The sequence below is a fragment of the Oncorhynchus kisutch genome, linkage group LG15, assembly GCF_002021735.2.
Source record: "Oncorhynchus kisutch isolate 150728-3 linkage group LG15, Okis_V2, whole genome shotgun sequence".
In the NCBI taxonomy this organism is placed as follows: Eukaryota; Metazoa; Chordata; class Actinopteri; order Salmoniformes; family Salmonidae; genus Oncorhynchus; species Oncorhynchus kisutch.
Window position 1 is genome coordinate 54207556 of NC_034188.2, and position 21860 is coordinate 54229415.

The 21860-nt window shown below is 45.3% G+C and overlaps 1 protein-coding gene across 6 annotated transcripts in view; it reads right to left on the reverse strand.

Moving 5' to 3' along the window:
- Nucleotides 1–21860, reverse strand: part of plekhg2 (pleckstrin homology domain containing, family G (with RhoGef domain) member 2) — a 61715-nt gene that overhangs the window by 33723 nt on the left and 6132 nt on the right. For 3 of the 6 annotated variants that reach the window (XM_031790521.1, XM_031790519.1, XM_031790520.1), the window contains exon 2: nucleotides 5364–5441. In XM_031790521.1, the coding sequence (XP_031646381.1) occupies nucleotides 5364–5412 (49 nt within the window). In that variant the 5' untranslated portion in view covers nucleotides 5413–5441. The other 3 variants (XM_031790522.1, XM_031790523.1, XM_031790525.1) reach the window with 3 other exon arrangements.

Genomic DNA, 21860 nt, shown 5'->3' on the forward strand with positions numbered 1-21860 from the left:
CAGGGCAGACAGGAAACAGAGAGACCAACCCCCCCCCCCCCCCCCCCCCCCCCGCTTTATCCGCCGGTCGGTGGAGTAGATTCACTGAGGTCCCAGTGACTCCCTTTACTGGGACCATCTCAGCATTGTCAGGCAAGGCCAATTAAACACAGGGAACAGAACACTAGACAGAGAACAGTTCTGTCTGAAAGCAAACAATTGGAGAGAAAATAGACTGGTTGTCACGGTAAATGAGCGTGAGATAAGCCCGGGCTATAAAAAAAAAGACTTTCACTGTGTTGAGAGTCAAATGTAGAAGTGGTGGTGCTACAATGGCTGCCTTCTCGGGCCAACGGAGAGGGACAATCCATAACTGCCTGTGGCATAATTGTTCAATTCAGACGACTGGTACTTGCCTCGCTAGCTCACTAACCCTTAAACGACGAAAACAACAACTCCTTATTTAGCTACGTAATCTTCATTAGAACCTCTATGGATTGTTCCTCTCTTGTTCAAATGTTACCCATATTCCACCAAGTAATCATGAATCTCTAAGAATTGCGATGAACCATGATTGTGCGTCTGTGACTGTGGTGTGCTCCCCCATCTATCAAAAGCTTCACTTAACCATTAGCTAGCTGTTGTAGACATTCACTAGGGTTTCCTTGCTCGAGAGCATTCACACAAGATTCTAAAGCATTTTGGCCGAATGAATTGTCCCGAATTTGATTTAAGCCAACTCATGAGCTGCTTGAAGGGCAGTGTTTATCTACGTTGGCCTGGTACCAAGAAAAGCAGTAGAATGACTCCAGTCTTATATGGATGGAAAATATGGACGGCTTCAGTAGAGAAAATAGAGAAAGACAGCAGAATATGCCCTCCAGCTAAACATAGATGTGAATGCTTGACTGGTGGTGATCTATTTAATAAGATGCCGGGTGAGACTCACTGTGCATAAAAAAATCTTCGCACTTTGGGAAACAGAAAGGTAAATTATGATAAGCTATCCTATTAAAATTAATTGTATTATAAACAAGGATTCAATTACTTTTTTAAATTGTTTTGTTTTTACAATGGGTTAAAATGAGGTCAAATAGCCCTTATCCCATAAACACATTGGATATTTATGTTAAGACACTTAGTGCAAAAGGGCAGATGCATCGTTAACCAATAATTATATTTTGAAGAATGGATTAATCAGTATAATTGCTCCAAACTCATATTATACTTTCTAATTGCAGACATTTTTCACAACCAATCTGAGGGGTTTTCCATTTGAGTGGCTGCCCAATTGGGAATGACCTTATTCGAGGCTAACACAGACTATAACCTTGCAGTATGTGTATATGGATAGAGTTTCCATGGGCATACGCATTGCTATATTTATTGCTTTAGTCAAAGATGATACCTGACCCATTGTCTTTATCCACACCCTGAAGCCGGGGTGGTAGCTGTTGTTTTCCAACACTCCCATTCAGAAAAACTAAAACTTTTAGAAAAAAAGGTGCTATTTACAACCTAAAAAAGTTGCGGTTATCCCAATAGGAGAACCCTTTGAATAACCCTTGTTGGTTCCAGGTAGAACCCTTTTCTCTAAGAGTGTAGCCAATCTGGGCTACTAGCATGAGTAGGATTTTGTTGATTCAACAAATCATTTTTTATACAGTAATGTCACCGTAATCACATATTTTGGGGGGGGAAACTGGCAATTGAGTCGTAAGAGTATAATGAAATCAACTCAAGAGACCCATGTGGGCTCAAGTGGATTACTTGACGTATCACCAAAGCTGCGCCATGGTAGGCATATACAATTGCAGTATATTGGCCATATACCACAAACCCCCAAGGTGCCTTATTGCTATTATAAACTGTTTACCAACGTAATTAGAGCAGTAAAAATACATGTTTTGTCATGCCCGTGGTATACGGTCTGATATACCATGGCTGTCAGCCAATCAGCGTTCAGTGCTGGAACCACACAGTTTATAAACAGCGGTTTATTTGTTGCAGCTGCCATTTCCCTAGTATTTGCTAAGACATTACGTGGCAGCAATGGGTACTTTCTGGCACAGTATATAATAGTTAAACACAGTATTGTTAACTACCTGCTACAAAATGGTGAACAGCACCATTAATGTCATAAAAACAAGAATGAGTTATTAGGTCAGAATTGTGTAATAACAATTGACCGTGTAACCAGAAAGTCAAATCAGGTAAATATTACTGTCAAATAAAGCATATGCACACTGGTCCGTGCAGGCCTTGAACAGTCTACTATTTCCATTTATCCAGTAATGCTCCAATGAGGGCTAAGGACAGCCCCACTAACTCAATCACCAGTACTAACAGTCTCCTGCAGTGCCAAAAGGGGCATGCCTTCATCTACTGATGGTTATAACCCATTAGAGACCTACTACAGCAAACTGCAGCACTCACCTACCTGCTAAACAGTGAGCTTAGCCTCTCCCCTGCCCTCCAGAACGCATGAGGTCAGCCTGTTTAATCTACCGGATCCAAACCAACGACTGATTCACCACACTGCTGCTGCTACTGACACACTTGGGCTCGGCTCCCAGACAGTCCCACTCAGGCAGAGTTCTCAGACCACTGACCAGCCAACTCCACACCCCACACTGAACCCTCTGGCCTGGATCCACCGCACGCCCCGGTGTTGAACCAAACTCAGTTACGTCAACCACACTCCAACTCAACTATCAGTTACTACAATAGATTGTTTTTTTCCCCCGACAGCACACCACCATCTCACCTCGTTCATCTGGCAATGGCCTGTCTAGAGCACTTTGTGAGTCTGGCTGTACAGACTACAGAGACAGGAACTGTCAGTGTTAGCGAGAGACATGTAGCGAGAGACATGCAGAGAGAGAGAGAGAGAGAGAGAGAGAGAGAGAGAGAGAGAGAGAGAGAGAGAGGGTATTTTTTAGATTTCCTGTTTTAGTACACGTCAGGGTGCAATCCACTTATGAAGCAAGGGCAGACAGGAGGTGAGAGCTTGGCACAGCTGCTATTTTCTGGTCTTTCTGAAACTGAAAAAAAGCTCTGAACCATGCAGAGAAAACCACAAGGACATGCTGGCCTTTCATGTTGCATTCGCCTTATTTGGTGTTTTAGAATACTGGTTATTTGGGGGAGTTTCAAGTCAGATGTGTGTGTGTGTGTCAAATACGGGCTTTGAGTGTCACACCCTGATCTGTTTCACCTATACTTGTGCTTGTCTCCACCCCCCTTTAGATGTAGCCCATCAGCCCCATTATCCCCTGTGTATTTATACATGTGTTCTCTGTTTGTCTGTTGCCAGTTCGTCTTGCCTCATCAAGTCTACCAGCTTTTTTCCCGTCCTCCTGTTTTCTCTCAAGTCCCTGTTTTCTAGTTTTTTGCCTGCCCTGACCTTGAGCCTGCCTGCCGTTCTGTACCTTTCCGCTCTGGATTACCGACCTCTGCCTGCCCTTGACCTGTCGTTTGCCTGCCCCCTGTTTTTGCAATAAACTTTTGTTACTTCGAACTGTCAGCATCTGGGTCTTATCCTGAGGTCTGATATTGGGAAAGAGAAAGTAAACAGATGACACAGTTTTGGGGGAAGAGGATCTTCTGCTAACTGACAAAAACAGTACCGACTGTTGTGTGTAGAACGAGGCCTGCACCTGACAACCCACCAGAGGATGTGGTCGGGACCAACAACACACTGTTTTTAGCTGAGAACACGCTTGACATCGGTGCTGTTGCTAGGGGCGACAGGGGGAAAGTGCAAATGAGCTCAATGAGAGACGCGTTAACTGGACTTTGAAGGGTCATTTGCAGATTCCAAAACATCAGCAACAACAAACTAGTAGGGAGTCCGACTAACCACAAACTGGCAAAGTCACACTGACCTAGTGCTCAAAGGGCAACAAAGTAGCTCTCTTTTCCTCTGGCTGAGTCTCTGTGAGATGTGTTTGACATAAAGTACAGTGGGCTGCCTGGTGGGCCTCCACTGGGCTCCGTGAGTACGACGAACAAGCACGCTGTGTTTCTGGGTGTTAATCTAGATGAAACTCACTGGGCATTCTGCAAAGCAAACATTCTCACTTGAGCTAAATACACCTGAGGGACAGGCAGTCAGTGAAAGATAATGCCTTAGACGGTACAAATGAGTTAGGAGACTGTACTAGTAACCTGAAAGAATACATAATATAAGGAGACCCCGTGAAGTGAGTGAAACTATAGCGGACACCGGAACGACTAAAGGGCTTTCCTGGTTAAATAAAGGGTGAAAAAACAAATCCATTAAAATACCTATAAAAGCAGTGCAACATACTTTTCATTATGCGAAACAGTATTTTCTATGTTGGAATAAATGACCCTGCAATGCAGTACAATAAATCCCATAAATCGGATCTTGTGAACCTTCACAACGCTGAGCCAAAGCTAGGCCACTCTAAGGCCTTCCGACTTCCCTATGTTTACAGAGGACTTTCCAATGAGAAGTGAACACCCTTAAACAATTCACATTGTATGTGCATTTGCACAACATTTTCAGTCACGATCGACTCCGTTAATATAAGCACTCTCTTTGTTGGGAAAACTTGGGGTGTGGGAGAGGGGCAGACTAAGGCCTAAATATAGTCACGTGCAGTGCCCTCCCATAGTCTCACCACTTCCGTCTTGTCAATTTGACAATTTGGACATGTTGTCATTCTTATGCTAACTGGACACCCTTATCTTGGGCGTGCTCTGTAGCCTATTTTCTTCTGTATAATCTGAATAGAGAGATTTTTTCTCTTTTTACCCCTAAACATTGTTCAACATTATACTTTGCGAGCGGCCACGGAACATACAGGAAACAGAACATGCACTCTAATTCTATCCCAAGAACTCCAATGTTACACCAGAAATGCACCTTAGTGGCTCTTCATAATGCGAGCTCATTACTGAGCTCTTCCTTTATCATTAAAGATGCACTCTCAAACGTTTGTATAGTTTCAGCCAGTAGTTTTGAAAGTGGTGCTCAAGAGCCAAAACGGGTCCCCGTTTTTTAGTGTACGACGTCATCCAATTGTGTACGACGTCATCCAATGGTGTACGACGTCATCCAATTGTGTACGACGTCATCCAATTGTGTACGACGTCATCCATTTTGTGTGATATGTTTTACGAATCCAATTTGTGCAACTCGTTACAAATGTATTGTGCTTAAGATCCCGGGGTGCATCTTTAACTATATAACCAAACAAGATAAAGACATTGTAAATATGAATTTACAGTAGGTACATTAATATTTTGCATACATTGACATAGAGTATATTAAAACATCTGAGGTTGAATAGAATACTCTGACGTCACACAACAATAACGTCACAGGTGTGACAGTGTCAGTGTTGACCTCTGACCTTGGTTGCTGGGCTTTCTCTGGCTGCCTCGGCCCGCCCCCTCAGGCATGGTGTGATGGTGTCACAGGAAGTGGAAACCTGTAAAGGACAATCAACCAAAACATCACAACAATGAAAGAAATGTGCAAAATACAGTTGTCATTGTGCAACATAGGACATACGGTAGGGCATACTGTAGGGCATACGGTAGGGCATACGGTAGGGCATACTGTAGGGCATACTGTAGGGCAGACAGCACTGCGATGAAAGTATGGTTATTTCTGCAAAGAAACTTATTTCTATCTATTGCCCACAAGAGAGTGTGTACCTAAGTCAATCTGAACTGGACCCCCATTTACAGTGGAAATCTGAATTGGACCCAAATTACACAGTTCCTTTGATGGGAATACAACAAAGGCCTCTGCAATGTGCACGAGCAGAGAATTAGGACATGACTTCACTCGGGTTCTATCTTTTAACAGACTTTAGGAATGTATTCTTTCACCGTTCACCACTTTCAGGTGGCTGTTTTAAACCACTTTTACACGACACACAGTGGATGTTCTACGGCGATACATTCTCTCTACTTGTTGGGTGTCACTTCTGAGGCCTCTTAAACAAAGACACAGAACAAATACCTGAGAAAGTACCAGAGTTGCAGGAGCTTCTAATTCAAAAGGGCCTTTTCTCAGGCTATGATTCCAATCCAGTGAAGCCCACTCCCTTCGGTTTAGACAGAGTGAAGCCAAAAGCAGACTTTAATCAGCACTGAAGTGCCTTCCGCTCCTTTCACTCTTAGACGAAAGCATAGAAAGGGAGAGGGGGGGGGGGACTTGGAGCCAAAGCAATTAAATGGCTGAAACATGAGAGATGCTGTTTGGGAAATAAGAGGGGAGGAGGGCACACACAGCCGCATGGAAGAATTATTTTATTTCTCCACACACACACACACACACACACACACACACACACACACACACACACACACACACACACACACACACACACACACACACACACACACACACACACACACACACACACACACACACACACACACACACACACACACACACACACACACAAAAAAAAACCAGAGGAAACAGAACATATGTAATGTTTGGCTGTGAAACAAGAATGTGCTCTTCTCTGGTTCTATAGCAGTGTGTTGAGCATGCGCTTTGGAGGAAGGGGACCAGGGCTGTGGCGCTGGCAGACAGGAAGTCTTTAGGAGCGGCGTTCAAGTTTCACGTTTTAATGTCACGTGTACCACAAGTACGGCGAAATGCCTTTCTTGGAAGCTCTAAACCCAACAATGCAGTGGTCAATATCAAATTAGCACATGAGGTTGAACAAAAACACACAAAAAATGAACATTTGAAATAAGAAGAACACAAGAAAGTAAGAAACTATGATACAGGGTCAGTAGGTAGATATGTATAGGGGTAAGGAGACAGGGATACTGGAGTGATGGAGGTAGATATGTATAGGGGTAAGGTGACAGAGATACTGGAGTGATGGAGGTAGATATGTATAGGGGTAAGGAGACAGGGATACTGGAGTGATAGAGGTAGATATGTATAGGGGTAAGGAGACAGGGATACTGGAGTGATGGAGGTAGATATGTATAGGGGTAAGGAGACAGGGATACTGGAGTGATAGCGGTAGATATGTATAGGGGTAAGGAGACAGGGATACTGGAGTGATGGAGGTAGATATGTATAGGGGTAAGGAGACAGGGATACTGGAGTGAATGAAGTAGATATGTTTAGGGGTAAGGTGACAGGGATACTGGAGTGATAGAGGTAGATATGTATAGGGGTAAGGAGACAGGGATACTGGAGTGATGGAGGTAGATATGTATAGGGGTAAGGTGACAGGGATACTGAAGTGATGGAGGTAGATATGTATAGGGGTAAGGTGACAGGGATACTGGAGTGATGGAGGTAGATATGTATAGGGGTAAGGTGACAGGGATACTGGAGTGATGGAGGTAGATATGTATAGGGGTAAGGAGACAGGGATACTGGAGTGATAGAGGTAGATATGTATAGGGGTAAGGAGACAGGGATACTGGAGTGATGGAGGTAGATATGTATAGGGGTAAGGAGACAGGGATACTGGAGTGATGGAGGTAGATATGTATAGGGGTAAGGTGACAGGGATACTGGAGTGATAGAGGTAGATATGTATAGGGGTAAGGAGACAGGGATACTGGAGTGATGGAGGTAGATATGTATAGGGGTAAGGTGACAGGGATACTGAAGTGATGGAGGTAGATATGTATAGGGGTAAGGTGACAGGGATACTGGAGTGATGGAGGTAGATATGTATAGGGGTAAGGTGACAGGGATACTGGAGTGATGGAGGTAGATATGTATAGGGGTAAGGTGACAGGGATACTGAAGTGATGGAGGTAGATATGTATAGGGGTAAGGTGACAGGGATACTGGAGTGATAGAGGTAGATATGTATAGGGGTAAGGAGACAGGGATACTGGAGTGATGGAGGTAGATATGTATAGGGGTAAGGAGACAGGGATACTGGAGTGAATGAAGTAGATATGTTTAGGGGTAAGGTGACAGGGATACTGGAGTGATAGAGGTAGATATGTATAGGGGTAAGGAGACAGGGATACTGGAGTGATGGAGGTAGATATGTATAGGGGTAAGGTGACAGGGATACTGAAGTGATGGAGGTAGATATGTATAGGGGTAAGGTGACAGGGATACTGGAGTGATGGAGGTAGATATGTATAGGGGTAAGGTGACAGGGATACTGGAGTGATGGAGGTAGATATGTATAGGGGTAAGGATACAGGGATACTGGAGTGATAGAGGTAGATATGTATAGGGGTAAGGAGACAGGGATACTGGAGTGATGGAGGTAGATATGTATAGGGGTAAGGTGACAGGGATACTGGAGTGATAGAGGTAGATATGTATAGGGGTAAGGAGACAGGGATACTGGAGTGATGGAGGTAGATATGTATAGGGGTAAGGTGACAGGGATACTGAAGTGATGGAGGTAGATATGTATAGGGGTAAGGTGACAGGGATACTGGAGTGATGGAGGTAGATATGTATAGGGGTAAGGTGACAGGGATACTGGAGTGATGGAGGTAGATATGTATAGGGGTAAGGTGACAGGGATACTGAAGTGATGGAGGTAGATATGTATAGGGGTAAGGTGACAGGGATACTGGAGTGATGGAGGTAGATATGTATAGGGGTAAGGTGACAGGGATACTGGAGTGATGGAGGTAGATATGTATAGGGGTAAGGTGACAGGGATACTGGAGTGATGGAGGTAGATATGTATAGGGGTAAGGTGACAGGGATATTGAAGTGATGGAGGTAGATATGTATAGGGGTAAGGTGACAGGGATACTGGAGTGATGGAGGTAGATATGTATAGGGGTAAGGTGACAGGGATACTGAAGTGATGGAGGTAGATATGTATAGGGGTAAGGTGACAGGGATACTGGAGTGATGGAGGTAGATATGTATAGGGGTAAGGTGACAGGGATACTGGAGTGATGGAGGTAGATATGTATAGGGGTAAGGTGACAGGGATACTGGAGTGATGGAAGTAGATATGTATAGGGGTAAGGTGACAGGGATACTGGAGTGATGGAGGTAGATATGTATAGGGGTAAGGTGACAGGGATACTGGAGTGATGGAGGTAGATATGTATAGGGGTAGGTGACAGGGATACTGAAGTGATGGAGGTAGATATGTATAGGGGTAAGGTGACAGGGATACTGAAGTGATGGAGGTAGATATGTATAGGGGTAAGGTGACAGGGATACTGGAGTGATGGAGGTAGATATGTATAGGGGTAAGGTGACAGGGGTACTGGAGTGATGGAGGTAGATATGTATAGGGGTAAGGTGACAGGGATACTGAAGTGATGGAGGTAGATATGTATAGGGGTAAGGGGACAGGGATACTGGAGTGATGGAGGTAGATATGTATAGGGGTAAGGTGACAGGGATACTGGAGTGATGGAGGTAGATATGTATAGGGGTAATGAGACAGGGATACTGGAGTGATGGAGGTAGATATGTATAGGGGTAAGGTGACAGGGATACTGGAGTGATGGAGGTAGATATGTATAGGGGTAAGGTGACAGGGATACTGGAGTGATGGAGGTAGATATGTATAGGGGTAAGGAGACAGGGATACTGGAGTGATGGAGGTAGATATGTATAGGGGTAAGGAGACAGGGATACTGGAGTGATGGAGGTAGATATGTATAGGGGTAAGGTGACAGGGATACTGGAGTGATGGAGGTAGATATGTATAGGGGTAAGGTGACAGGGATACTGGAGTGATGGAGGTAGATATGTATAGGGGTAAGGTGACAGGGATACTGAAGTGATGGAGGTAGATATGTATAGGGGTAAGGTGACAGGGATACTGGAGTGATGGAGGTAGATATGTATAGGGGTAAGGTGACAGGGATACTGGAGTGATGGAGGTAGATATGTATAGGGGTAAGGTGACAGGGATACTGAAGTGATGGAGGTAGATATGTATAGGGGTAAGGTGACAGGGATACTGAAGTGATGGAGGTAGATATGTATAGGGGTAAGGTGACAGGGATACTGGAGTGATGGAGGTAGATATGTATAGGGGTAAGGTGACAGGGATACTGGAGTGATGGAGGTAGATATGTATAGGGGTAAGGTGACAGGGATACTGAAGTGATGGAGGTAGATATGTATAGGGGTAAGGGGACAGGGATACTGGAGTGATGGAGGTAGATATGTATAGGGGTAAGGTGACAGGGATACTGGAGTGATGGAGGTAGATATGTATAGGGGTAATGAGACAGGGATACTGGAGTGATGGAGGTAGATATGTATAGGGGTAAGGTGACAGGGATACTGGAGTGATGGAGGTAGATATGTATAGGGGCAAGGTGACAGGGATACTGGAGTGATGGAGGTAGATATGTATAGGGGTAAGGAGACAGGGATACTGGAGTGATGGAGGTAGATATGTATAGGGGTAAGGAGACAGGGATACTGGAGTGATGGAGGTAGATATGTATAGGGGTAAGGGGACAGGGATACTGGAGTGATGGAGGTAGATATGTATAGGGGTAAGGAGACAGGGATACTGGAGTGATGGAGGTAGATATGTATAGGGGTAAGGTGACAGGGATACTGGAGTGATGGAGGTAGATATGTATAGGGGTAAGGAGACAGGGATACTGGAGTGATGGAGCTAGATATGTATAGGGGTAAGGTGACAGGGATACTGGAGTGATGGAGGTAGATATGTATAGGGGTAAGGTGACTAGGCATCAGGATGTATGATAAACAGTAGCAGCAGCATAAATTAAGATTGTATGTGGCGAGTGTGTGTGAGTGTGTGTGTGTGTGTGTTTTATTTTTTATTTTATTTAACCTTTATTTAACCAGGTAAACTGGTTGAGAATAAGTTCTCATTTACAACTGCAAACTGGCCAAGATAAAGCAAAGCAGTGCGACACAAACAACAACACAATAGAAAAAAAAGAAAGTCTTTATACAGTGTGTGCAAATGGCGTGAGGAGGTAAGGCAATAAATAGGCCATAGTAGCGAAGTAATTACAATTTAGCAGATTAACACTGGAGTAATAGATGAGCAGATGATGAGGTGCAAGTAGTGATGCTGGTGTGCAAAATAGCAGAAAAGTAAATAAAAACAATATGGGGATGAGGTAGGTATTGGGTGGGCTATTTACAGATGGACTATGTACAGCTGCAGCGATCGATTAGCTGCTCAGATAGCTGATGTTTAAAGTTAATGAGGGAAATATAAGTCTCCAGCTTCAGCGATTTTTGCAATTCGTTCCAGGCACTGGCAGCAGAGAACTGGAAGGAAAGGTGGCCAAAGGAGGTGTTGGCTTTGTGGATGGCCGGTGAGATATACCTGCCGGAGCGCGTGCTACGGGTGGGTGTTGTTATCGTGACCAGTGAGCTGAGATAAGGAGGAGCTTTATCTAGCATAGACTTATAGATGACCTGGAGCCAGTGGGTCTGGCGACGAATATGCAGCAAGGGCCAGCCGACTAGAGCATACAGGTCGCAGTGGTGGGTGGTATAAGGGGCTTTGGTAACAAAACGGCTGGCACTGTGATAGACTGCATCCAGTTTGCTGAGTAGAGTATTGGAAGTGTGTGTGTGTGTGTGTGTGTGTGTGTGTGTGTGTGTGTGTGTGTGTGTGTGTGTGTGTGTGTGTAGAGTCCATATAAATGCGTGTGCATGTTATGTGTGTGTTGGAGTGTCAGTGTGCGTGAGTGCATAGAGACAGTGCAAAAAAATAAATAAATGCAAGGGTCAACTCAGATAGTCTGTGTAAACATTTTGTTCTCTATTTAGCAGTATATTGGCTTAGGGATAGAAGCTGTTCAGTGTCAGACTTGATGCACTGGTAATGATTTCCGTGCGGAAGCAGAGAGAACAGTCTACGGCTTGGGTGGGTGGAGTCTTTGACGATTTTTCCGGGCCTTCCTTTTACACCGCCTGATATAAAGGTACTGGATGGTAGGGAGCCCGTCCTCAGTGTTGTGCTGGGCTGTCCGCACCATCTTCTGTAGCGCCATGCAATCGAGGGCAGTGCTGTTGCCATACCAAGAGGCGATGCAGCCAGTCAAGATGCTCTCAATGGTACAGCTGTAGAACTTTTGGAGGATTTGAGCATCCATGCCAAACGTTTTCAACCTCCTTAGGGCTGTGCACGTGTGTGTGGACCATTTTAAGTCCTTTGTGATTTAGACCCTGAGGAACTTGAAGCTCTCAACACGCTTCCCTACAGCCCTGTCAATGTGGATGGGGGCGTGCTCGCCCCCGCGTTTTCCTGTAGTCCACGATCAGCTCCTTGGTCTTATTGACATTGAGGGAGAGTTTGTTGTCCCGGCACCACACTGCCAGGTCACTGACCTCCTCCCTGTAGGCTGTCTCATCATCACTGGTGATCAGACCTACCATCGTCTTGTTGTCAGAAAACTTGAACAGAGAGTACAGGAGGGGACTAAGCACACCCGTGGAGACTCCTCAGAAGAGGAAGGGGAGGACCATCCTCCTCAGTGAATTTCATAAAAATGTCAATTGTATAACATTTAAAAAGTTATAATTTTAGATACAACTATACTAAATATAACCACGTCACCAAATAACTGATTTAAACACACTATTTTGGTGTTTTATTTTGATTTATTTTGGATTTTTTCACCTTTATTTAATCAGGTAGGCTAGTTGAGAACAAGTTCTCATTTACAACTGCGACCATGCCAAGATAAAGCAAAGCAGTTCGACACATACAACAACACAGAGTTACACATGGAATAAACAAACATACAGTCAATAATACAGTAGAAAAAGTCCATACACAGTGTGTGCAAATGAGGTAAGATAAGGCAAGGCAATAAATAGGCCATGGTGGCGAAGTAATTACAATATAACAATTAAACTGGAGTGATTGATGTGCAGAAGATGAATGTGCAAGTAGCGATACTGGGGTGCAAAGGAGCAAGATAAATACATAAATACAGTAAGGGGATGAGGTAGTTGGATGGGCTATTTACAGATGGGCTATGTACAGGTGCAGTGATCTGTGAGCTGCTCTGACAGCTGGTGCTTAATGCTAGTGAGGGAGATATGAGTCTCCAGCTTCAGTGATTTTTGCAGTTCGTTCCAGTCATTGGCAGCAGAGAACTGTAAGGAAAGGTGACCAAAGGAGGAATTGGCTTTTGGGGTGACCAGAGAGATATACCTGCTGGAGCGCGTGCTATGGGGTGGGAGCTGCTATGGTGACCAGTGAGCTGAGTTAAGGCGGGGCTTTACCTAGCAAAGAATTGTAGATGACCTGGAGCCAGTGGGTTTGGCGACGAGTGCGAAGCGAGGGCTAGCCAACAAGAGTGTACAGGTCGCAGTGGTGGGTAGTATATGGGGCTTTGGTGACAAAATGGATGGCACTGTGATAGACTGCAATGTTTGGCAGCATGAGTGAAGGATGCTTTGTTGCGAAATAGGAAGCCGATTCTAGATTTAATTTTGGATTGGAGATGCTTAATATGAGTCTGGAAAGAGAGTTTACAGTCTAACCAGACACCTAGGTATTTCTGGTTGTCCACATATTCTAAGTCAGAACCGTCCAGAGTAGTGAGGATCCGGAGGACAGCTAGCTTCCGTCCTTCTCTGGGTAAATTGACTTCAGTGCAAAGCCTAGGAGGTTCATGGTTCTCAGCCCCTTCCGTAGGTTTACACAATAATTATGACAACTTCCGGAGGACGTCCTTCAACATATCAGAGCTCATGCAGCCTGAACTGACATGTTGTCCACCCAATTAAAGGATCAGAGAACGAATATAGTACTGAAAGCATAACCTACAGCTAGGTAGCACTGCATTGTATAAAATGTGGTGAGTAGTTCACTCAAATAGAGAGAAAGACAATAGTTGACCAGTTTTGAAGAAATGTATTTATTCCAAAATAAAGGAGAAGTAAGAGAGAAATAGAGAGAGAGAGAGATTGTCATGTTTTTTCACTTTCAGTTTCACTTACTTAGCTAGCAAATGCAGCTAGCTAGTTTAGCCTAATGAAACACCCTGCTCAAACAGAGGGATGCTATGCTAGCTAGCCGGCTATGACTTTCCAACACAACACACAACATTGGAGCTTTTGGTATTACTCATTTATTGCCACCGTGGCCTGCCGGTGTAACTGCTTACTGACTGTATACTAACGTTACTGCATGATTGTAGCAGGTTTACTAATGCTTTAGTTATATTAGCTGTGCTGACTATGATGTTACTTTAGCTAATATGGTGACAACGATGTAGGCTGTGTGTAGCGGTTATGATATGGTTTGGCTTGGAAAGGTTTTTTTGCCTGGTCACATACAGCTGATGTGTTGTGCATTGAAGACCACAAGCGAAGGGAAGAGAAGGAACACAATGTGGCTTTTATGAGGGTGAACTGTGTTTACACGTGATCAGGGGGTAAACATACCTGCATTTTGGATGAGAGTCATCCAATGAAAAATAAATTGTCCTCCCTCATCTTAAAGGGCACTGACCACCACTGAAGCATACATCACTGTGGGGCCCCCATACAGAGGGTCAGCGTGGCGGAGGTGATGTTGCCTACCCTCACTACCTGGGGTCACCCCGTCAGGAAGTCCAGGATCCAGTTGCGGAGAGAGGTGTTCACTCTCAGGGTCCTAAGCTTGGTGACGAGCTTGGAGGGAACAATGGTTTAAACGCTGAGCTAGAGTTGATGTGTGCCATAAACAGCCTTTCAAAGCTCTTCATGATTGCAGATGTGATCACAGGGCATTAGTCACTGTGGCTTGAAGCTTTAGAGTTGTTGGGAACAGGAATGATGGAAGTCATCCTAAAATATCTGGGGATTACAGACTGGGACAATGGAAGGTTCAGAGCTTCGTGTTACAGTCGATGTGAGGTGTTTGTTTATGTCCGGGAGACAGGGCCCTCACTTCCTCGGCACCTGCCCCGGCCGTCACTTTCTCCATCGCCGAAACATCATTGAGGAAGTATGGCGAGTGGCAGCGATTAGGGTAGTCCAAGTCCAGTATCGGAGGGAAATGTTCTTGACACCGAAATTTGACATTTCTGTTTGAACTCTTCTAACTTGCTTGTTTTGCCAAGAATTCCACGGCATGACAGAGCAAGGAAAGGGCTTCATCTACTGGGAATGAAGCAATCCCTCTAATCTGTCATTGTCCTCCAACTGAAGACCTTTCTGTGGGTTGTGTAGGAGTTCAAATCGAAAGCCTCAATATTGGGAACAAAGAACCGTGTCTTTGTGTTTGTGTTGGCATGACGCAGGCCACATAGGCCTCTCTCCATCTATCATAATGGTTCAAGTCTGCGATGGAAATCCAACGTTACTTCATTAGCCAAGTTCAATGATCTCTTCTGGACTTTTTGCAGCCATGAGAAATGAAGAAATTGTCCTGGAGCTATTCCAAGCCATGTCCTCAAAAAAGTATCTCACCCCAACTCCCCCATTTCATTTCCAGGGCCTGTTTCCAGTGCTGTATTACCTAATTAAAAGCCACGTCTCTTCTTGTAAGCGTTACGATGAATCCTTCAGAATTCTTCACAACACCACTCCGGCCCTGTGGGTCTACCCCATATATATCTTCTTGGCTCCACCGCTTGTTTGCTGGGAAATTCCTGAATTGTGGTAAGAATTAACTTTGCTTCCCCCACAAAACCTTCTAAGTGTTGTTTCTAATAGTGTTTGTCTGTGTGTGTGTGGGGGGGGGGCAACATCTGGTTAACTGAGGTTACAGTGAGGTTAGAGGGACTTTGCTGAAGCGTGAAGCGTAGCAGCCACCCCCAAGCCCCCTGGTACAACAGTGTGTACTGTAGTGTTCTCTGAGCACTCTACAATGTTCCTGGTACATCATTATGAAGGATAGCCTGTGAGAGGCATCTTCAGACCCTGTAATTTGGCACATTTCGGTCGCATCCGAGAGCTCTTTCAGCTCAGCTATGCTATCTGACACGGCCGACGGATAGAAACCAACCTTCTCGCTGACAGAACACAACTACGGGAGAGAACAGCTGCTTCAGAGTGTGTGTGTGTGTATGTGCGCATGGGCATGCATTTGTGTGTACTCTGTGTGCCTGTTCTGTGTGTCTGTGTGTGATTGTGTCAGTGTATGCCTGTTTGTGTGAGCGAAATAAAATTGCACTAGATGTGCATTTTTCACTGACCATAGCCTTGAGTTGTATATTTTTAACTTAGTTCAGGCTCAGCCTGTACTTTTCTATAGGGATGTACAGTTTCATCCACTGATGTGTTCCTTTTCCTTAAAACAGTTACTAAAAAACAAAACCATAATGTGGCTCATTAAGGCCATAGTAGATAAAGCTCTATTCCTAGTTAAACAAAAGGTTTATATGACTCTAATCAAAACCACCACGAGTCTAATAATACACGTAAAATCCAGTAAAAATGACTGTGTTCCAATTCCAGTCATCCACTCTGAACTTTGTTATTCTAATGCAAGTGTCTGTTATGCTGTTGAACTCATTGATCAAGTGTCTGTTATGCTGTTGAACTCATTGATCAAGTGTCTGTTATGCTGTTGAACTCATTGATCAAGTGTCTGTTATGCTGTTGAACTCATTGATCAAGTGTCTGTTATGCTGTTGAACTCATTGATCAAGTGTCTGTTATGCTGTTGAACTCATTGATCGGCTATGAAAAGCCAACTGACATTTACTCCTGAGGTGCTGGCCTGTTGCACCCTCTACAACCACTGTGATTATTATTATTTGACCCTGCTGGTCATCTATGAACATTTGAACAACTTGGCCAAGTTCTGTTATAATCTCCACCCGGCACAGCCAGAAGAGGACTGGCCACCCCTCATAGCCTGGTTCCTCTCTAGGTTTCTTCCTAGGCTCTGGCCTTTCTAGGGAGTTTTTCCTAGCCACTGTGCAGCTACACCTGCATTGCTTGCTGTTTGGGGTTTTAGGCTGGGTTTCTGTACAGCACTTTGTGACATCAGCTGATGTAAGAAGGGCTATATAAATACATTTGATTGATTGATTGATCAAGTGTCTGTTGTGCTGTTAAACTCATAGTGTCATGCCCTGATCTGTTTTACCAGTCCTTGTTCTTATCCCCACCCCGCTCCATGTGTCACCCATCTTCCCCACTGTGTTTTCTGTCTGTCTGTGCCAGTTCATCTTGTTTGTTCAAGTCAACCAGCGTTTTCTCAGCTCCTGTTTTTCCCCCAGTCTCTCTTTTTCTCATCCTCCTGGTTTTGACCCTTGCCTGTCCTGACTCTGAGCCCGCCTGCCTGACTACTCTGCCGGCCCCTGAGACAGCCTGCCGTCCTGTACCTTTGCCACTTCTCTGCATTATCGACCCCTGCCTGCTTTGACCTGTCGTTTGCCTGCCCCTGTTGTTCCAATAAACATTGTTACTTCAACACAGTCCGCACTTGGGTCTCACCTGAAACCTGACACATAGATCCAATCCACAGAACCATGCAGATGTCAGTCGAGCCGTTATAGTTGATTCCTATTTACAATTGCATAATTCCTATTAACAATTCCAGCCGACTGGTCCCATCTGGCTGGCCGTTATGTCCCATCTCAAAATTATAGGCATGACGCAAGATAGGATTCCAAACAATTATTGGCTATCCAGAAAGCTAGCTAGCGAAATTTACTAGAACCAATAATAGAACAATTGAACTGTTGTAAATCTCTACCCACTGCCATAGGTTCCTCAGCTCTACCATCTGGGCTGACAGCTTATAGCTCGACTAACTTGAGATAACTGATGTACAATCCCAAAAACACACAAAGTGATCCTGGGAAAAATCACTAGGTAACATTGGACTTGTGAGATTGTGGTTTTAGATAATGTCACACTAGTCTGAATGAATGGGCCAAGGCGCAGCGTACTTAGAGTTCCACATGTTTAAAAAATATGCAAACGTGACGTTCTGGGCTGCTCACAGCCAGCTACACAAAAACCAGATCGACCGATCACCTCTCTACCTCCTCCCAGGTTGTCTCGTGTGCTCCCCCCTCCAGTCCTTTGGGCTGTCTTTGTGGCCGTGAACCCCGTCGTCGTCGCTGTTGCTCCTTCGCTACCTCCGCCTGCTTCCATGGCTTCTGCTTCTGTCTCCTGCCATGATTTCGTCCCACGTCCAGGATGTCCTCCACTCCTGGCTTTTCTCCCAGGCCCAGGATCCTTGCTCCTCCTGGGCACGCTGCTTGGTCCGTGGGTAGTGGGATCTTGTGTCACACTCGTCTGAATGAATGGACCAAGAGTTCCACATGCCATGTTCCACTTAGAGTTCCACAAGCAACTCACCAAAAACAATACAGAAGAAAACGAAACGTGACGTTCTTGGCTGCTCACAGGCATCTACACAAAAACAAGATCCCACAAACAACAGGTGGGAAAAGTCTGCTTAAATATGATCCCCAATCAGAGACAACGATAGACAGCTGCCTCTGATTGGGAACCATACCAGGCCAACAAAGAAATAGAAAGCATAGATTTCCCACCCTAGACACACCCTGACCTAACCAAATAGAGAATTAAAAGGATCTCTAAGGTCAGGGTATGACAGTTAAGCAAATTCACAGCGCAGTGTTTATGACCTCATCAAACTTCCCTGGAATCTGTGTCAAGGATGTGATGAGGGAAACGGTCAATCTACTGAACAATTGAACACACACATGCACACAATGTACTCTTGAACACACAGTATGCATGTGGGGAGGGAGAGCGGAGGCAACCTTGGGATGTTCAACAGTTGACAGGGTCACAGATGGGGTCCGTTTTGGAGGCAAGGGGGATGGGGGGGCTACAAAAACGAGAGGGACGACAGAGAGGCCGCTCCATTGTGCATCCAGAGGCAGAGCGGGCAGCGGCCATTGTCAAAGGACCAGCTGACTCCACGTTCCCCCTGGATCAGAGAGGCCCAGCAGCCCATAGTGGGCCACAGCCCAGACTCTTCTCTCCTGCCACCTCCTTATTCTCTCAGACAACAAAGGGCTTCTTTTGTGTCAGGGAGGGAGTGGGGGAGGGAGGGCTGGACAAGCCCACGATCCTAATGGAAAACGCTGGCGTAGGGGGACGGCACGCGCATGTGGAACACACACTAACACACATAGACAAACTCATACAGTCGCCCAGAAACATACACACAGGCACATAGAATAAACTGTGTCTGGTCAAGAGAGGTAAGGGTGTTAGTCTAAAGAGATCCGGTCCAGAATTGGAGTCTAAGCTACTGTACTGTATGTAGGGCACCTGGTACGTTGTCTCCGTTCGCTCATGGTCCTGCCGTGCAACAGTTGTTCTTTTGTTATCTTGGCGCTCAATTAATGAGCTGAACACTCAGTCGTCTCAACCGCTAAATTAGTAGGACCCTCAGAAGTCTAGTCAGAGACAATATTCTTCTGTCGAGTCAGCTGACCAGGGGCAGATAATACATAGCGTTTTGTTGAGTCATGGTGAATTACAGTAGACTCAGTAGGTTCAGAGGTTCCGAGATCTAAATACACAGATGTAATATTTGTCATTTCATAGCAGACACTTTATTTATGATCTGGACTAGTCGTCTGAAGTTATTTGAAGCAGACGGACACAGTCGTGCTGCTGTGGCCAACAACGAACGCAAAATGTGATTTTAGAAGATTTTCAATTGGGTGTGATGGACAGTTTTCTGAGCCGGGTTGACTTAGGGTCAACATCTGTTGGCCTATGTAGGCCCGTTTTATGAAAGGATGCTGTTTATGCAGAAGTTGCAATTCTGGTTAACTACGTCAAGCAGCCGCTCCATCAAAATAACAGCTGTGTTGTTCAGTAACGTGCTACACGTGAGCAATTACCGAGGAAACAATGTGGCGACACCACCAGGGAGAATTTGGTGTAACAGGGACACTAACTGGCATGGCATGGAGCAGTTGACATCGACCTTGTGACGTCAGCAATCAGAGACAAGAGACTAGAATGATCCTGTGTTCTGCTCCTTTCTGGCCATCAATCCCCTAGAGAACTTCCATAAGGGGGGGGGGGATCCATCAAATTGGCCTGGTAAAGCTGTAACATCCAAACTTCCTGGAGCTCTATAAAAGTGTCATCGGCTGTAGTCAAGAATGGGGCCATAAGGAAAGGCAATGGGGGAGGCACTGGGATCCAAAAGGCTCCACGTGCCAGGAGGGAAATTCCATTTCTCTTCGTGCATGCACGGGACCAATTATAGATGCTGAGACGTACTATAGAAGAGAATTAAGTGTCTGTCTGTGTGGTGTTGTACTGTACTGTAGGGGGTGATAACACAGTCTGCTGTCTTTGTACTGTATAGGGGGGGGGGGGGGGGTAATGGGCGCAGAGGTGCCAGGAAAGGCAGAAAGGTGTCATACACAGTGCATGGAGCCAGGGAGGGAGAGAAGTTGGAAGAGAAAGAGCTGAAGAGGTATTGGGAAAGAGATGGGGATGTAAGTTGGAGGAGTGAGGATGGGGAGACGGGGTATTTACAATGAAGGGGTCGCAAGGAAAGAGTGGGGGCCATGGACCTGGGGGAGGAGACACATTTATGTGTATGTGCCGTGAGAGGGAGAGGTGGGATTGATGACACATGGAAAACCTTCCCAAGAGACAGTGTGGTCCTGAGTCACCTGAAAGACAAATGAACACATTCACAGCCACTAACAACCACAATATACACACTGGCACACGGAAATAAAATCACATAACCACACAAACCCACAATATACATACCTGCACATGGGAATAAAATCCCAGCTGCCTCAAGGAAAACCAAAGGGCTCCCCAATATAAGAGGAGAGGCGAGGAGGAGAAACAGGAGAGGAGAAAGAGGAAAGGAGAAAGAAGAGAGGGGAAAGACGAAAGGAGAAAGAGGAGAGGGGAAAGACGAAAGGAGAAAGAAGAAAGGAGAAAGAAGAGAGGACAAAGAGGAAAGGAGAAAGAAGAGGACAAAGAGGAGAGGAGAAAGAAGAGAGGAGAAAGAGGAAAGGAGAAAGAAGAGAGGAGAAAGAGGAGAGGAGAAAGAAGAGAGGAGAAAGAAGAGAGGAGGAGAAAGAGGAGAAACAGGAGAGGAGTAAGAAGAGAGGAGAAAGAAGGAGAAAGACGAGAGGAGAAAGAGTAGAGGAGAGAAGAAAGACGAGAGGAGAGGAGAAAGAGGAGATGAGAAGAGAAAAAGGAGAGGACAGGAGAAAGAGGAGAAATGGGGGGGACGGGAGATAGAGGAGAGGAGAAAGAGGAGAGGAGAAAGAAGAGAGGGGAAAGACAAAAGGAGGAGAGGATGAAAAAAGGAGCTGAGAGGATAAAGAGGAGAGGAGGGGAGAAAGAGGAGAGGAGAAAGAGGAGAGGAGAAAAATGTCTCTCTCCACCCTCTCTCTTTCCCTCTCTTGTCTCTTTCCCTCTCTTGCCTTTTGAAACGCTTCCAGGGTCTTGTTCCTCCACAGGCCACTAAGTGAGCTGTGAGGTCCGTAATATTGTGGTATCCCGTTCTCTCACTGTCGCCGCTAAATTCTGAGCAGCGTAGAGGCTGCTCTTCTCAGAGGAATATGGTAGCTCTTTCTCTGCCCCAGCCAAATGCTCTACAATTATTGTTAATTTAGGATGTAGAGAGTCCTAAAAAGTGACCGTCAAATCAGAGCCGTGTGTGTCTGCTTCAAAGGACATAAGACCAAAATACAGATCACCATATCTTGCCACTCAAAGACATATACTTTCATCATAGGCAGGCAAACCCACATAGACCAATAAGACATACGCAAACTTCTGTTTCCATACATCACTGAATTTATACATATCTAGAGGCCAAACTAAGAGTACATTGTTGTGTGCAGGTTTCTGACTGTGCTGTATAATCAGATGTGCATTGCTGGTGTTTGCTGGCTGTCTCTTTGCTTCTGCTGGGGGACCCAGTTGCACAGAGCTGGGAAGCTCATCAGTCCAAACTCCTCCAAATTCCTGGAGCTGGAGACCT